Genomic DNA, 17,343 nt, shown 5'->3' with positions numbered 1-17,343 from the left:
ACTTATTTCTTGTTCTCCTTTGTCCTTACTTTTTGCTCTATATCTGGCTTCTAACAACCACCCAAGTTGGCAATGTTCTTTATGAAGAAATGATTCAAGATTCACAGCAATATTCTCCAGCTATCAGCTTTTTGAAGACTTACCTGCTTACCTGGCATCTATGATTATTCCTTGGGGTAGACAAATTATTATTTTGTATACAACATTCCCCAAGAGCTCATTGTACAAAATCGTGTGTGTCAGAGAGAAAGAGACAGAGACAGAGAGACAGAGAGATGGAGACGGATAAGTGTTGTGAAGGGGGTTACTATCTAGAATGTGCTTTCTATCTTCCCCTCTGGGTCACAGGTCAGTTTTCCCTAGTAATTGTACATTTATCTTGTGTCTCCTATGTCTCTTCCAAGTACAATGCGCACTTATTATATACTTGATAGAAATATTTGTGGATTAAATTATCTATTATGATGTTAGAAATAAAAGTGTCATGATCTGTATATCACTGTAAGTAGTATAACTGCAGCATCCTTGATGGATAGAAGTAAAAATTATCAAAAGCAAAAAATTAATTCTAAAGTTTCTGTACTTTGTATATGAAGAAAACCTCAAGCCTAAATTATAAAGTTTTCACACTAAAATATAAAAAGATTCTATAGAAGTTCTCATCTGTGAAATAGTCAATGTTAATTTCATGAATAGCAGACTACAACTTGAGTCTAATAATATTTCCTTTTTGGTAGTGTGAGGTTTGCACATTAGAAAACACCAAAATGTAAAGATTATATGCAAAGGAACAATATCAGCCTCAGCTTAGTAAGTTTAATTTGTTCTTTTTGCTTTGACTTTAAATATGTTTTCATCACAAACAATTGAAATAAAACTTACAATATGCTTTGAAAAAAAAGCCCTAAAATAAAAGTAAATCTAATTCTGCAGTTAGTATTATTAACTGTTTAAGACCTAACCATTACTTTGAGCATGAATGACTTTTTTTCAGCAAATACTAGGTAAAGTGATAAAAATTCAAAGGTAAATAAGGACTAAAATACATCCTAAAAAGACTTCAAATATACATATGAATACATATACACATGCATGTAGATATATACATATACATGTATATGGTCAACATATATAATTTACCTATTTAAAAAATCAAGTTGATATTATAGAAATCTTTAAAAAGGGATTTTTTTAATATCATGCATTTTGGCTGAATATTTAAACAAATTAAAATCCCCTTAAGAAATAAGTTTTTGCTTTATATCTTGATATTCTGAAAATGATTTTGTCAAAAGATAAAAGTCTGCAATAGCATGTGTTATTTCATTATCAAATTAGTATTTCCAATTCTACTGCTAGATAAAACAAAATCAAGTGATAAGTTTAGTACTCACTTTGATGGAATTAGTTTTATTTTAATGAGTAACTGGCCTTATTATATTGTATATATATTTCAAGTAGACTCAACCAAAAAAGAAAATAGAAAGAATTCCAAATTACCCATAATTTTTGTGTGATCTGTGTTTGCAATTTTATGCTTAGTTTTAATAGCACTGCTTTCTCTTCATATTCATCTTTTAAATTTCATTCCCTCATTTTCTGATGATTCTGTTAAAAATGCAGACTGTAAAATTCTGTGTGATAATCTTTTCTTATGGAATATGTATCTTTGCTTTTCCTTTTCTTTTGCAGTGCTGGGGATTGAACCCAGGGCCTCACACAGGCTAAGAAAGAGCTCCAACACTGAGCTGCACCTTCAGCCCTTATAGGTCTGCTATTTCTTTGCTCACAATTCATGTGAGACTAACACATTTATACCTTGAGGTAAATTAAGTTCATATAAAAAATTTAATTTTTTTAAGTTAGGGAAAGAAAGCATGTACCCTTAGCTGCCTATTTCATAGGTCAATATGTTTCTAAAATATATAAATGATAATAATATGAACATATATGGGCACTATAATCCCAGAGAAATAAATGAAGTCCTTTGGAGGGAGAAAAAGACATACAAAAATATGTGATGAGTGTGTGTGTGTGTGTGTGTGTGTGTGTGTGTGTGATGTGTGTGCATGTATACATACTATGTGTGTGTGTATATATTTATATATATAATACATGTTATATATATACAGATGTATATATCTATATGGGAAAATAATATTTTTGAAAGAAAACAAAAGCTATGACATAGAAAACATAGTTATGAAAAGTACTATGGGAACCTCAGAAGATTTAGAAAGCAGATAGAAAAAATTATAAGTGCATATATATGACATTTATTTGAACCAAGACAAGATTTAAATCTATCATTCAAATAAACTGATATATATATATATATATATATATATATATATATATATATATGTGTGTGTGTGTGTGTGTGTGTGTGTGTGTGTGTGTATTTCTAAGTAAAGAAAATTTATGCAAAGAAAAACTGTCTGTATTCTCTATTTTAGGTTACATAAAGGTCTAGTCAAAATAAACAGTGACCTAGAAATTATAAGAAAGACATAGGATTTGTTCATACAGAAAAAGAGAATATATTCTTTTGACCTGTTTTTTTTCTTTCAAATAAAAAATTATCTGTGTCTGTGTTCAAAATCAATTAACACTTAAGCTTACAGAGGATACTAACTCTTGTTAGATGTTTCAAAAGAAAGAATAAGAAAACTGATCACATTTAAAGGTCCTCAAAGGAAATTTTCTAACTTAAAAAGGTTTTGTTACAGAGTGTGCATTGGCTTGAACCTCTTTTATTGTCCCTGCCCCTAAATTCCCATCAGAGCTGATGATTAAAGTTCTACCCACTGGCCAGGTCCCTACAATTATCCCATTGTGATGGCGCTCTACCGTGGCGCCCTGCTATGGCCAGACATCAAGTCATTAGAGAACTGCAAGGGATGATGAAGAAGGTTATTTTAATTCCCTTTTCAGCCCTTCTCAGGAGTGGCTCTTTAGTTCACAGAGCTGTGGGTACTTGCTTTCAAACTAACAAGCAATATTATAAATGTAGGCTGCATTATCATGATTGCAGACAATCTGAGGCACTTGAAGGCCAAGGATTCACAGTCCTCAATATGTGCTGTTTTGTGTTTATCAGCTAAAAATACATGGACAGTGCAAACAGGAAAGAGGGAAAATGTAATGAACAGGGTGGGAGGGGAGCTAAGAAAGAACAAGAACTCAGGGCAAAAGAGAACAATAGAGAGTGGAATGCAGCCTGGGCCATTTTGTTGGTATGTAAAATAACATTTACCCATTCTCTTGCTGTTCCACTGCATAGTGTTCCAGCTCTGTGCCAGGAAGGGGCTGAACTGGGGGAGGAGGTAGAGGGACATTGGCCCAGGTCGATCCATTGTTTTTCTGTGGTTTAGAGGAGTTTTTATTTTTCTTCTTTTTTCCACCTTTCCCACCTGGAAATAATAATGCATTTATTCAGAGATGGTGAATATCAGAACAAACAGGCAATATCAGGTGGAAAGATGTATTTGTTTTCAAAATACCAGAATCACTATGTTAGAGATGGTAAAAGCTATAAACAATGAAATGATACAATCAGAAACACATTTTTATAAATCACTCAAAATGATATTGTTTCTTTCCCATTGCATTAACTGCAGAGCTGAATAAACCAAAAACATGGCTGCTGTATCAAAAGAACATTTATTGATTTATTCATGTCTGCTGCCTCCACGTTTTCATTGTTAGAGGAAATAATGGTCCATAACAAATTCTTTTAAATGTCAGATTTTAGTGCGTTTAAAATGCTCTTTTGCATAATCTCTCTCAGTGGAAAATACAGTGTCTAAGGATACAGGCTTAACTTTTCCATTAGAATTTGCTCAATTTAATTAATCCAGGAGAGTAACATTTTTCTCTCAAAAGTCACTGATAAAAATCAATCAAGTACAATCTGGAGAATACCTGTAAATCTCTCACAATGATACATTTCATAGACTTTTTGACTAATAAATGGCACAATTACTTTTGCATATAGTGAGAATATTTCCCAGATGTTTTAACTATCACATTTTGTAAATTCCAAAAAGGAGGGAAAATTAATGATAATATAGTAATCAGTTTCAGTACTATTTGTTACATGAATGAATTCATGCACAAATATTAGCAGAACATAAATGAAGGGTGTATGAGCTATATCTGAGATTACATGATGCTTAATGAAGTATAAAAATAAAGTTCATCATCTGCATAGTGCTGTACTTTTTAAAATCAAGTAAATAAAGCTTTTTCATAAAAATGGACCTCAGTTGGATGCAGAATGAATACTTTTGAGCAAAATGAAAATGACCTTTCAGGGGTGACTCAGTAACTTCCAATAATCCCACCTCAACTTACAGCTAAATTTTAAGCATAGGATATTTGTAGCAGGGCCATCTAGCCATTTAGATCTCACTAAGAAGTCAATTCATCCTCTTTCTTCTACAACTGCTGAGTCAGATTATGCAATTTGGTAATAATGTATTTGAGTGCCAGAAAGTGATAAAACTCTTAAACTAGACACTACAGCCAATAATTGAGTTGTGTACATTTTCCACATAGGATGCATAAATATTTAAAAGAAGATCCCTACAAACAAAGTGCTTTCAGCTTTCCTCTCACTTCTATTCTTTGACAGGACAAAAGATATTAAGAGGAGGGTAAGAAAGTGTCCTCTGTTTAGTGAGTAAGAGTTTGGTTTCTGAGTTTGAAATTTAACTCCTCACTCAAAAGGTATTGCCTTAACTTATATACATGTAAAAGAAATATGAACTTACTCCATTCTTTTTTCTTTGGTACTTGGGATTGAACCCAGGAATGCTTTACCATTGAGCCACATCCCCAGCCCTTTTAGTTTTTATTTTGTGACAAGGTCTTGCTAAGTTGTGTAAGGCCTTGGTAAGTTGCTGAGGCTGGCCTCAAAATTTGTGATTCTCCTGAGTTGTTGGGATTATAAGCATGCAAAAGTTACTACTTCCTTGAGTTGTCATGAGGATTATAAGAGATACTGTATATGAAGTGCTCAGATGCACAGAAAAACTCAATAAATGCCAATCATAATTGTTTTCTCCTGTCTTCTCTTCCTCATAGCAAACCCAGTTTCACTTGTTTTCTGAAGTCTTACTTGTCAGAAAAGGCCTCATATTCAGAATAAAAATAATAATAAGCTTGCTCGGTTATAAGTATGTAATTTTTGTCTTTAAGGTAAATGAACCTCACAATTCCTCATTTCCTTAACCCACCAATGTCTAAGGTCTATTTCCTTTTTACAGTATCAGAAGTATATTTCAATGATTGAGAGAAAAATGGTTGAGCTATTTGTTCTTCCTGATCACTCCCTTTCAACTTTATGTATGCACAATCCTAATCACATTCTACAGCATTTTAGAAATGTCATTTGAATCTCACCTGAACCAAGTGCCTAAGAAAGAAGTTCCTACACCTCCGTATTCTAGATGATGACACTAAGGCTCTGAATGTTATGTGATTCGCCTTCACATAGCAAGAGAACAATCAGATTTACTACTGAGTAGCTTAACTTGAAACTATTTCTAGAGCTCCGAACCTCATTGATGAAGCCCTTGCTCAGGTTCAAGAAAGCTATTCATTATTATGCTTCCAAACAACAACAGGCTTTAAAATGTGTTCTGGAAATAGCTGAAGCACAGAGAGAATTACTGAGGACTTTACAACCAACACTTATTTTTCCCCTGTTCTGGAGAAATATCTGTTCTCTCATTTGATCAGTCTGGGTAGGACTATTATTCATCAACACGTGTGTCTTGTCTTAACAATGAACTAAGTGGTGGACTTTGAGATGGAGGTGAGCTTGATAGAACTGACAACTGTTAAAATCTCTGAGATCTGAATCTTTAGAGAAGCAAGCCATAGTCTGCTGCTTCACCTTGAACCCTCAATCATCTGAAGGCCAGAGTACCTAAATTATGTTTTAACGGAGCAGATATTGATGCCTTGTAAACATATTTGACCCTTTTCTCTTAAAATAAAAATGTAAATAGTTGGATAGTTAAAGCTTAAAAATGACTTCTCTGTAAAAAAATAAATCATAAAAGTGATTCATTTTAAAATTAAACATATGGTCTATTTTTTAAAAATATTATATTAAAAGATTTAGCTATTGTTACCAATATTTTATATTATATACACATACAACTATGATTTCAAATACTATTTTAAAACATCTGAGTTTTATTGTATAGTTTTTACTGGATTTTTAACAAGAAGTACTAGGAACTTATATATTGAATGCATTATAAAAGTGTTTCAAAGAGGGTAAGAAGTTCACTCAAATAATTCAGAAATGCCCAATTTTCTTTGTCACTGTGATTATTTTAAATTGGTTACACCAATGTGCACAGATTTAAAAAATCCTATAATATATGATTAGCTAGCCATGGGGCAGTTAATTCTTAGATTTGGCCCCTAGGAAACATAGCTATAAATAAAAGAATTAAACAAAAGTGTAATATTAAACTCAATTAGACTAAACTGTGTAAGGAATAATCACCTCACTCTTACCTATTAAAAAATGCTTTCTATCACCAATTCAAGTAATCCTGTATTCAAATGTAGATGAAGTAGTTAATATAATTCCTGGATATATGTAAATGTCACTCAAGAGATTAATGGATTCAAAAAGCAGCAAGCACCATTGTGAATCCTGTTCTGCTTACAATTACTCAAAAGATAACTTTTAAATTCGGTGACAATCAATCTATACAGAACATTTAATGAAAGATTCACAGATCTTATGGAGTCCATGGCTTGCAATATGGAGATTTCTTTTCATATATTGCTTGATCTTTACATATATTTAATGAAATAAAAAAGAAGATCCAACAAAATTACTTTTTAATTATTCAGAAAAATTGTGGGACTAATTATAAATAAATGCCAGCATAAATGACATAGAAGGTCATTCAAAACATTCCCTTATATTATTAAGCCAGTTTAAATTCATAACAGATGTTTAAAATTTTCTGAATTCTATAATGTACCTAATCCTACCAATAGGCAAGAAGAGCAAATGACTCATTTTGGAGGGAAGAGAGAGCATTAACATTTTCATTCTGAGAAGGTTCCATCTCCTGAGGAAAAGTAATTTAGTAAATGTAACCCTAATGATAAGAAAAAGTTAACTCTTCATAGTCTTGATGCCTGGGAGACTGCACAGTATCATAGTACACTATAATCCTTTATTATTAATATGTAATTTTAAAATACCAAACAAAAACTCCATAAAAACAATTAGCATATAATTAAGCATATTAAGTAAGTGGAGTCAGGAACCAGTCAGAAGTAGGCAGATAAAGGCATGTGATGTAAATAGGTGGAATTTACAATGTGGTTAATACAATATCCTCACATACAAAGGGAGGATAATTCATTAGGATAGGAATATATTTCTATCCAATAAAATGCATTTTTCCTTACACTTGTTGGTTTAGCTGATATTTCTCAAATATATATTAAAAGTGACAGCATAAAATAGTTATTGTTATCAAATATTGTATTTTTTGAAGTAAAAATTAATAAATTTACATATTAACATTCATATTTAGCATAGTAATCATTGAATTGATAACTATTACATAATATTTGAGAGGTTGTCCTAAAATAGGAAGTAATATCATTGGCATTCCAATATGAAATCATCTCCGAGATTATTTTCATTTCAGTTGAATTTATCTTTTGATATCAATGACCTGGAATTAACTTTCATGCATGATCTTTTTATTATAAAGTTCTTTGGACTCATATATTTGGTTCAAGATGGAATGAACTCATCTGCTCTTTAAGGAATAGTAATTAGTAAAATGGCACTATTTTTCTTTCAATACATTATTGTGCAGTTAGTACGTAAGTGATGACAATGATTTTTATTGCCCACCCCCACCAAAGCATAATTTCATCAGGATCAACTGTTATTGTCATTTGAAAGATAAATGCCTGACAGTGGCTTGCGATTCAATATTTCCTCATCAGTTGTTAGGGAACACAGGTCATATGCTGGTGACAAACAAATATTTCTCCTTACTGTGATGAGACCAACCTGAGAGACTGCCACTCCTTTCTGAGCTGTTGTGAGAGCTGGTGGTGCTGAAATCCTGTGACTGGTTGTGTGGCATTCTATTAGACAATCCCTCAGCCAATCGGTAGTCAGGGATGTAAAGTAAGGCTAAGGGTTAAAGGGCAGAGGTCATAGTGGCATCATGTGATTAGTTCACAGCACAAGCCCATGCAGAACATGCAGTTAGCAACTCAGAAGCGGATGTCGTGGGAGAGTGGAGGAATGTTTCCTCTAGCCTGTCCTAATGGAAGTACAGATGGATTGCTGATCACTATATTGAAAAAGAGCTGAAAGGATGAACCCGATTGGTGTTGGTGTGTGGTGGCGGCGGTGGAGGCAGTGGCGGTGGTGGTAGGAATTGTTCAAGGTACTGAATACATGCCAGTATGTTTTTTTAGTTTAGGTAGTGAACCTGGTAATGCATCACTGAATTGAACAACAAATACTAATTTCTATCTCATGCACAAATGATATGAAGTTAACTTCTCAGGACAGAAGAATGTGACTCACCATTGTTACCTTTGTTCTGTTCAGGCAGAGAATAACCAAATCCCATCAGATCTGTTTTTTGCTGAATTGAGCTTTTCCACTGTGGATCAGGCAGATCGACAGCCAATTCATGGATGCTATTGGAATGCAAGATCTGTGTCGTGGCATATGGGGTAGCCTGTGTTATTTGGCTGGAACTGTTGTAAGTGGTTTTGGTAGTGAAGTCAATGCTGCTATAAATGGCTCCATCTGAGAGCATTGTTGCTGTTTTATCCCCTTGGCCTGGAACTGGTGGCAGCACATCTGTGATGAACATAGGGAAATGAAACAATTTAATGACGCACAGGAAGCCCAAAACTATCAGGATTGAAGATGAAAAATAAATGTGTCATGCCACACGTTTGCATTTCAGCTGAGATGGGCTTCATGAACCAATGAAGGGTAGATGATATACAACCATCGCCAAGCTATCAACCTCAGTGACAGGCAGGCCTACTGCTCGTCCTTCACGTCTCACTGCTTAACACATCCCTTCCCCCATTTCCTCTAACCAGGAATGAGAAATTTGGGATATTTCACTACTGAAAAATGCTTTCAGTTGTTCACTATGTTTTAGAATCAAGGAAAGTGGTAGCAAGATACAGCAGCAATGAACAGAGGAAATCTACAAATCGTGCCTGAAAACAGCTCTTTCCACTTCATCCCCAAAGATATGGAGTATGGCTGCTAAATAGTTGCAAAAATTTCCAAAATTATACAACCCTGATTTTGAAATCCATTTTTCTGAAGTTTTTACTTGACATTTATGTGATCTGATTTTATAACTGCAGAAATGGAGAACTGATGGTAGAAAATGTGTTCTTTTTTCTTGGATAACAAAGGAAAATTTTCATGAATAAGTAATTTCCATAATATAGCAGGATTTAACTATAGAAAAAGCAACCTTAGTGATCAGTGAGTTTAATTTATGCTATGAACACTTAGAAGTGGAGAATTACAGTTTCACGTTGTAATACAGCAAGAGTAAAATTAAACTTCAGGAACAACACTGAATATCAATCGGTCCATTTATCATTTTGGTATGCTAAATTATCTTTACAGGATGCTTTATAATTCAGATCTGCCACCTTGCTCCTGATTTCTTTTCCCTTTTCAAAGAAAGACACTAAGTGAATCTAAAAGAGAAATCACTAACTCTAGTATTAATCATGTACATTTAAGATAAATCTAATTATAGTGCAGTCCTTAATAATGTATGTTCTGAAAATATCACTTCATAGGACTTGAGGTCATGAAACTACTTGATCTCTTCATTATAAGACATTTCAACTGTCTTTAAAACTTTTAGATTTGATGATGCCCATAGTACTTGAAATAAAAGTTCTTACAGAAGTATTAGCTTTTCTTTGGAATTTTATAAATACTAAAAACAAATCTTCATTAACAACAGTGACAAGAAATTTATAATATATTGTGTACAGTGTGCAATTTCACTCTTTCTGAAGTTTTGAAAGTCTGGAATACCAACCTGTTTTACAAATATGTGGATGTTTATTGAAGTAAAGATTTTAAAGGCATCTCAGTGAGACTGTTACACATATTCACATTTTAAATTATGCTAGGTTGCATAAGCAAGAAATTGTTTTTGGATTTCAGAATATCAAAATTGCTTTTCTGTCATTCTTTTTTTGTGATTAATAATTATAGAATCTGATTTTAAGAAGCATTGTTTACTCTCAAGTTTTAGTATCATTTTTTTATTCTTAAAACCTTGAATATTTAAGACTATATCAAAAATTGGCAAAAAAAAAAACCCAGATCTTTTTTTTTTTTTTTTTGCATAAGTTTTTGGGCTCTCTCCACCTATCTCTCACTGCTGAATATTTGAATATTAATTGAATAGAAATGTTTCTCCTCCATGGACCTCAGTTTCTCATATCTTGAACTTAAGGTTCTCCAGAGTCCCTTCAGTTACATGTTATTGAAAGGGTTCTGTGCTCAAACAATAAAAAAAATGGAACAATGTTGTCCAAGAATATAATTCTACATAATATTACTAACAATTAAACACTAAAGTTATGGCTCTGGAAATAGAGTATCTCTCTTTCCCTGCTAGATGAAATTATAGTCAGCCTTCCAGCCTAAGTGCTTCTATATTGATTTTTGGGCTGCATGTATTGTCTTCAAATATTATTTGATCACTCCCACATTTTCAAAAACTAAATTAAATTATATCCAACATTGAAATATTGGAGGATCACACATGAATATCTGTATGTGGAGGAGAATCTTATAACATGAAATACTCTAGAACTCTGGACCAGCCCTCCATTCAACAAGCTGGCTCTGAATAAGTGCTGCCATCATTAGGAAGGACTTTTCATTTAATATTTCTTGCTGTCCCCACCAACCTTAATGCTGTATGACTGGCACTTGTTAACATTTGTTTTGGAAACCTATGAATTCGAGAAACCTTGACTCCAGTTTGGATTAGTGGTGCAGCTTTTGAGTACCTTGGCTTTATTTGTATTCATGGATTTATTTTATTTTTGCCCAATGTAATTATTTGTATGAAGGACTGCCTTCCTCATGGCATCATAAGTTACTTAAGAACAGGAGCCTATTGGATATATGCCTTCATTACCATAATTCCTCAGCTACTGTTATGAGAGTAAGCACTTGCTGATGGAATGTTTAAATGAATTTCTCATAGTTTGCATTGGTAAAATGCAAAATTATGAGATAATTGATATTTTCATTTTTCAAAATATGATTTTCATTACATTCATATATTGGTATTCTATTTGTAAAGGGAAAATGTCCGTATCCATGCTTATTTTTCTAAGTGAATGTGGTTATAAAATCATACATATGAACCCAACTTCAGACTACACAGCAGTATAAATAAAATAGCAGAGGCATTAAAAATCTACCAGACGTGCATTCTATATCCACTTCTCAAATTATCTTGCTTAACTCCTAGTCTCTTAACTTTAAACATGTAAATATGTTTATGTATTTTATAATTATGCAAAAGACATAAATTTAAATATACAAAAATGTCCTACAGTATTTCTGGCACAAGTGTTTAAATGACTATCAAATTGAAAGGAGAGTGGGTAGAAACTGGAAAAACTTTGTCTTGGCCTTGATTTTCATGCCATAAAAATAAGGTAGAGATGGAAGAAAAACCTTGCATTCTACCTTCAGTTATATTGGACTAAGACATTTTAGATGTTAATTTAGCTTGCTAGCCAACAGAAAAAGAAAATGTTTTCTCCATCTGAGGCATGTATCTCTTGATACAAAGATAGAACCTTGTGATGTTCTAATACAAAGTGTAAAATAGGAAGCTATTATTGACTGATAAAAACTTTGGGAACAGAATTCCTTTAGGCAAAAATCAGTCTGCATATTAGGGGAAAGATGATCTGTTTCCTTGGTGGGGAAAAGTCAGACATACAGACTTCCCAGGGGAGAGTAAAGGCATACAGAGAGAAAGCAGGAAGTCAAAGAAACTTACAGCTTTCTTTGTATTCTCTCATTTAATCGGATACCTTTTGGGAGTTGATTATGCAGTTAAGCTCTGTGTGAAAACTACATATTGTCATCCATTTAATTCTTATTACACACCTATGAGTTAGGGATGGTTATCTTTATATTTTATTTTCAAGAAGGAAAAGGAGTTAATTGAAATGATATTCATAGAAATCAGGCTTATGAAATACTTAGTAACTTTATAATTTGAGGTATTACTTTATATGCAAATATATTGTTAATCCATCTTGAAGAGAAAATGCAAAGATCCATGATTAATCCAAGTTTTTAAAAAAATTTTTTTAGTTGTAAGTGGACACAATGCCTTTATTTTTATTTATTGATTTTTATGTGGTACTGAGGATGGAACCCTGTGTCTCACCCATACTAGGTGAGCACTCTACCACTGAGCCACAGGCCCAGCCCTTCTTCTTAAGTGAATATGGTTATATAGTCATACATGTGAAATCCACTGCAGCTTTTAGTAGAACTGGAACAGTTTAGCACAGTCCTGGGTCTTCCGAATTAATTCTCCAAGTGTGGAAATCTTCTAGTGTGTCTACCTAAATTTGCTTTGCTTTACAAAAATCTCCTAATTCCTCACTCCAGTTTTCTCCTTTTTCCATTCTCCACCCAGAAGAAGCCTGAAGGATTTAAAACAGTGTTTACATCTCAGCATTCTCCTCTTAAAAATCCACCAATAATTTCTGATTACCCTCTGGACAAAGTTTAAACTCTTAATGTGACTTAGAACATCTTTTCTTTCTTGTCCCTTCGTGCTTTCTAACATCATTGAACTCAACCGTTAGGAAGTTCCGTCTTTCCCTTCATTCTTATCCCCTCACCTACCCTCCCTTTCAGTGCTAGGTAATCAACTTAGGCCCCTGGTCATGCTGGAGAAGTCCTCTACCAATAATCTACATCCACAGTCTCCTATTCATTTCTTAAATAGGTTGAATGTCTGTCATTTTGTCTTTTAATTTTTTGCATTGTAGATGGACAACAATAATACCTTTATTATTTTGTTATTTTTATGTGGTGCTGAGGTTCGAACCCAGGGCCTCACATGTGCTAGGCAATTGAACCACAACCCCAGCCCACATGTGCTACCATTGAACCACAATCCCAGCCAAATGTCTCTCTTATTTCTGGTCCTTAAAATATAGTAATTTATCTCCACACACCTTCTTATACATTTGGCTAATTCCTGTCCCTCTTTCAGATATCAATTTAAATAACACTCCTTTTACAACATTTTCTTACTCCAGTTGGGCAGCCTTTATTTCAGCCTTTCTTATCAGGGTACTGATAAGGCAGTTCAAGTCCGTTTACTGTCTGCATAGTATTGTACCAGGAGAAAACTTATGTATAATTGCTGAGCCCATCAGGGAATTCTCTACTCCTCTCATCTTTATCTAAACTAACCTATCCAATTGACCAGAAGAAAAAGTGCATTTGGGAGGAAGCAGTCATTATTTATATTAGATACAATTCTGTCTCTTTAGAAAAACCTATGGAGGGAAGTTTAGCGTGAAATTTTGGAGGTTTTAGCATGTCAGCCACTTTGCACTGTTTTATCTTTGCTTTGGAATAGCAATTAATGATTGTAGAATAGAAAGTTCTCTCTGAACATGCCACCCCATCTAGTTAACTGTCATCCTCACATGAAATATTATGGGGGTAAGGATGATCACTTTTTATACCAATATTATATTCTTTCTGACTGCCATAGTGCCAGGTACACAGGAGGTACTCAATAAATACATGTTGAATAAGATTTTGAAAAATGAAGTACTTGTTCCAAAAGCATAAACCCTAATTATCAGTATACTTCCTGATTTTAGTTACCTTGTAGTGATATTCCTAAAAACAAAATGTATTATGGATACTTCCACATTAATAATGACCTTCTTTACTTTATTATTTAAGGTATTATAGACACACTAATTTTATAATAAAATATTTAGGAAATATACAGCAATATTAGTATATGTGCTTTATTCTTTTAACTATGGAAGAAATACCCTCCATCTCTTAAAAATATCTGGAAAATGAAAACAAAAACAAAATTAAAAACAACATTATTTCGAAAAATACAACTTACCTCCACGCCCAAAATTCCCAATTTCATTTGGGCCACTATTGCTGTTGTTCACTGGCAAGCTTGTGGCTGGCCATGAATCAGCAAGCCATGGATAGCTGGGATCACCCGCATTTAGAAGACCTGGACGGCTAAGACAGAAATGAAAAGGAAATCAGACTATGGAGCTCAATGAAAGATTTTGATGCCTGTCTCATGCACTAAAAAGGGTTAAGGAATTTAAGAAGATTTTAATTAAACTTAGAATTAAAATGTGTAGGCTCTCAAAAATTAAGGAACTTTGGCAATTCATTAAGGCTACATAGAGATCAACCCTGTCAGTGGAAGAAGTCTCTTTGCCTGGGATCCTGTCAAAATCCACAAGAAATCAGATGTCTGCCCTGAAACTGGTGGGAATTGGCCATAGTAGTAACCCCACACAAGGTTTGATGATAAACTGACACCTCAAGGGAACAATCTTTCGGAATGGCTTCTTGGTATTAGCCATTTCCAGGACTTTGGGTTATTTTGTTCCCAGTAACTGCAGTCCCAACATGAATCTGTCCTCTCTAGCCTGTCACCCTTATTGTGAGCCTTCATGTTTGATTTAGAGGCAAAGAACTTGAAAGAAATTAATGAACAGTGCTTATACTGTTCCATCAATAGCACATTTCCAAGTTCTTTAAATGGCAAAATATCAGGTGGCTATTAAGTGTTTTTCTGAAGGCAATAAAAGACACCTGTGATCTGCTCCAGCATGTGAGTATAGTCTACAAGGAAAATTTCCTTCACATCGTATTTAATAAGGAATTCCCTTCTTTAATGTTAAAATGGGATTTTGATTCCTTTCCAGGTTATTAACATATTTACAAAGAAATAGAACATCTATAATCATTGTACTTTTTTGTTGTTGTTGTTGATAGACCCCTTCTGGTATAATACCTAAGAGGAACATGTGTTTCTATGGAAACTGCAATAAGAAGATTCAACTGCTTCCTTGCTACATCCACTAGTTCTCATTAGACTTAATCTCTTTTTGCTAAAATATTGATTAAATGGGAGATTGGAAGTTATTACCAGAGCCTAATTACAATCTCCATATTGGCAAAGGGAAAATAGATGAGGATATATGGGTTTGTTATCAGCTTTTATCAATTTCAATTGAGTATCCAAAGTTGTGGAATCCAGTCCTATCAATCTACAGCCTATTCATCATCCATGAATCATTTACTTTGTGATCGATTATATGTAATTGTTCACTCACAGCAATTTAGTGTGAGCCAATAAGGAGTCTTAAACAACAGCAACTTCATTTGCTAATGTCTAATTAATGCAATAAACATCCTGCTAACAAATGAACACATTCCTTGTGATATTTACCACTAATTTCTTCAGGGGCATCTGGGAGATATGAAACATCTGGACTTGATTCCTCTAAAGTGCACAACAGATAGATCATTAAACCTAGTAGTAAGCCATTTAATTCCTCCTAGAATTCTTAGACTTATAAGTGATCGTTTATTACAATAATAGCTTCTTACTACAGAGTTTTTCTAGTCCTGATTAAAAATACTAATAAAGAATCTCCTTAGCATACCTTCCATTGCTCATTAGTCCTCCATCTCCTCTTTGAAATGTAACTGTAAAAAAAAAAAAAAAAAAACAGAAAGACATGTACACACACAAGTAGTCAATATTAATTACAATTAATAACAACTGCATATTGGACCTCAGTTTAGAACTAAGCCTATGGGAATTTTAACAAAATATAATTAACATAATTGTGCAGATAGTAAAAAGCAGTGGTTTGGCTCAGGGTAAAGTTATCACTTGCTTCAACTTTAATAGAATATTTCAAGTTTCTTCAAGTCAAAAGTATGGATAAATAAAAGTGACAATTTGGATTTAGACATCAAACACTATTATAAGTGGTGGACCTAGTAGTCCTGGAAGATTGACACAGCATTAATGAACAGTTATCAAATCAAACTGATAATATTAACATAAAACTGTCTTAATTAGAAGGCATAAAGCAAAATATATACTAGAAATTGAAACAGGAGAGTTTTAACAGGTAATGTCCTTCCAACAAGATAAGAAAAACAGGTAACTGTTATTATTACACATTGCTTATCATCACAGATCCTTTTAAGTATGCTAATAGTTTATTAATTGAATAGGTATAATTACAGTAGATGTAAACTGTAACTAATAGAGAATAACATATTCATGAAAATAAAATTTTAATCAATTTATACTAAATAGACTCCAATTATATGTAATGATCACAAGTTAAAGTTTTCTACAAAAGTGTGTGACTTATTAACAATGTCAACTAGTATCTAATAGAATCAAGGTCAATGAAGCCACTCCCTCCAGTCAATGTCTTCCACTCCACAAAGCTAACAATGAGCAAGTGAACTTCTAGGAACAGCCAAAGAATGTAAATATCAGTTGAGGGCCATCACCTTATCCCAAACTGCTGAAGCCAAATGTATTTAGACTTCAAAATGATTCATACCTGAGAAAGGTAATATACTTTTCATACTATAATGTTTGAAGTAGCAAATTGCACTCAAATTTATGTAATATTTGTCCAATGAAAACTGAATATGAATGATTATAAAGTCTAAAATAGCTTCACACTAGTTTGTATCAAGTTTTGCCACTAAATTATTTAACTAGAAAATTATGGACAAGGTATTTGTTAAGAAACTTACAGATTACAAAATTGCAATAAACTTGGAATTCTAAAATCAAATCAAAACAAAACAAACAGCAAGGGTCAGTTAAATCAACCCCTGGGGATGAAAGAAAAATATCATTTTTCACAGTTGTGAAAACAATACATCTTATCTTTGGAACAGAATAATTATGTCTATTAAAAGTTGTTGCTTGGTGACTAAAAGTAAAATTTACTAAAATTTTAATGAAGGAATTCATATTTCAAGTAAACAAGCATATTTCCACTTAAGATAGACAAATGGTTTGGATACTTTTTCATTTGAATGGTTCTCGATAATTCTTCTGCTTTTCAAGTTTGAGCTATTAAATATGATAACTCTTTAAATTTTGTAAGTTTCCAAGCACTGTTTCCTAGGCCCATATGAAAGGTCATCTAGTAACATTACTTTTCATGACACTACCA

General features: G+C 33.2%; 1 protein-coding gene across 1 annotated transcript in view; it reads right to left on the bottom strand.

Annotated features, from left to right (window-relative positions):
* The window catches only part of Robo2 (roundabout guidance receptor 2), a 540,305-nt gene that overhangs the window by 31,576 nt on the left and 491,386 nt on the right, over positions 1 to 17,343 (bottom strand). Inside the window, exons 19-23 of the mRNA XM_077110331.1 lie at positions 15,793 to 15,835; positions 14,220 to 14,347; positions 8,600 to 8,881; positions 8,072 to 8,197; positions 3,257 to 3,413 (exon numbers count right to left, since the gene is read on the bottom strand). Coding sequence (XP_076966446.1) covers positions 3,257 to 3,413; positions 8,072 to 8,197; positions 8,600 to 8,881; positions 14,220 to 14,347; positions 15,793 to 15,835 — 736 coding nt within the window. The remainder of the gene's footprint in view (positions 1 to 3,256; positions 3,414 to 8,071; positions 8,198 to 8,599; positions 8,882 to 14,219; positions 14,348 to 15,792; positions 15,836 to 17,343) is intronic.

Source organism: Callospermophilus lateralis, chromosome 10 (assembly GCF_048772815.1).
Source record: "Callospermophilus lateralis isolate mCalLat2 chromosome 10, mCalLat2.hap1, whole genome shotgun sequence".
Lineage (NCBI taxonomy): Eukaryota > Metazoa > Chordata > Mammalia > Rodentia > Sciuridae > Callospermophilus > Callospermophilus lateralis.
The sequence above is the reverse complement of the archived record's forward strand: the minus strand, read 5'-3'. Positions and strand labels throughout refer to the sequence as shown.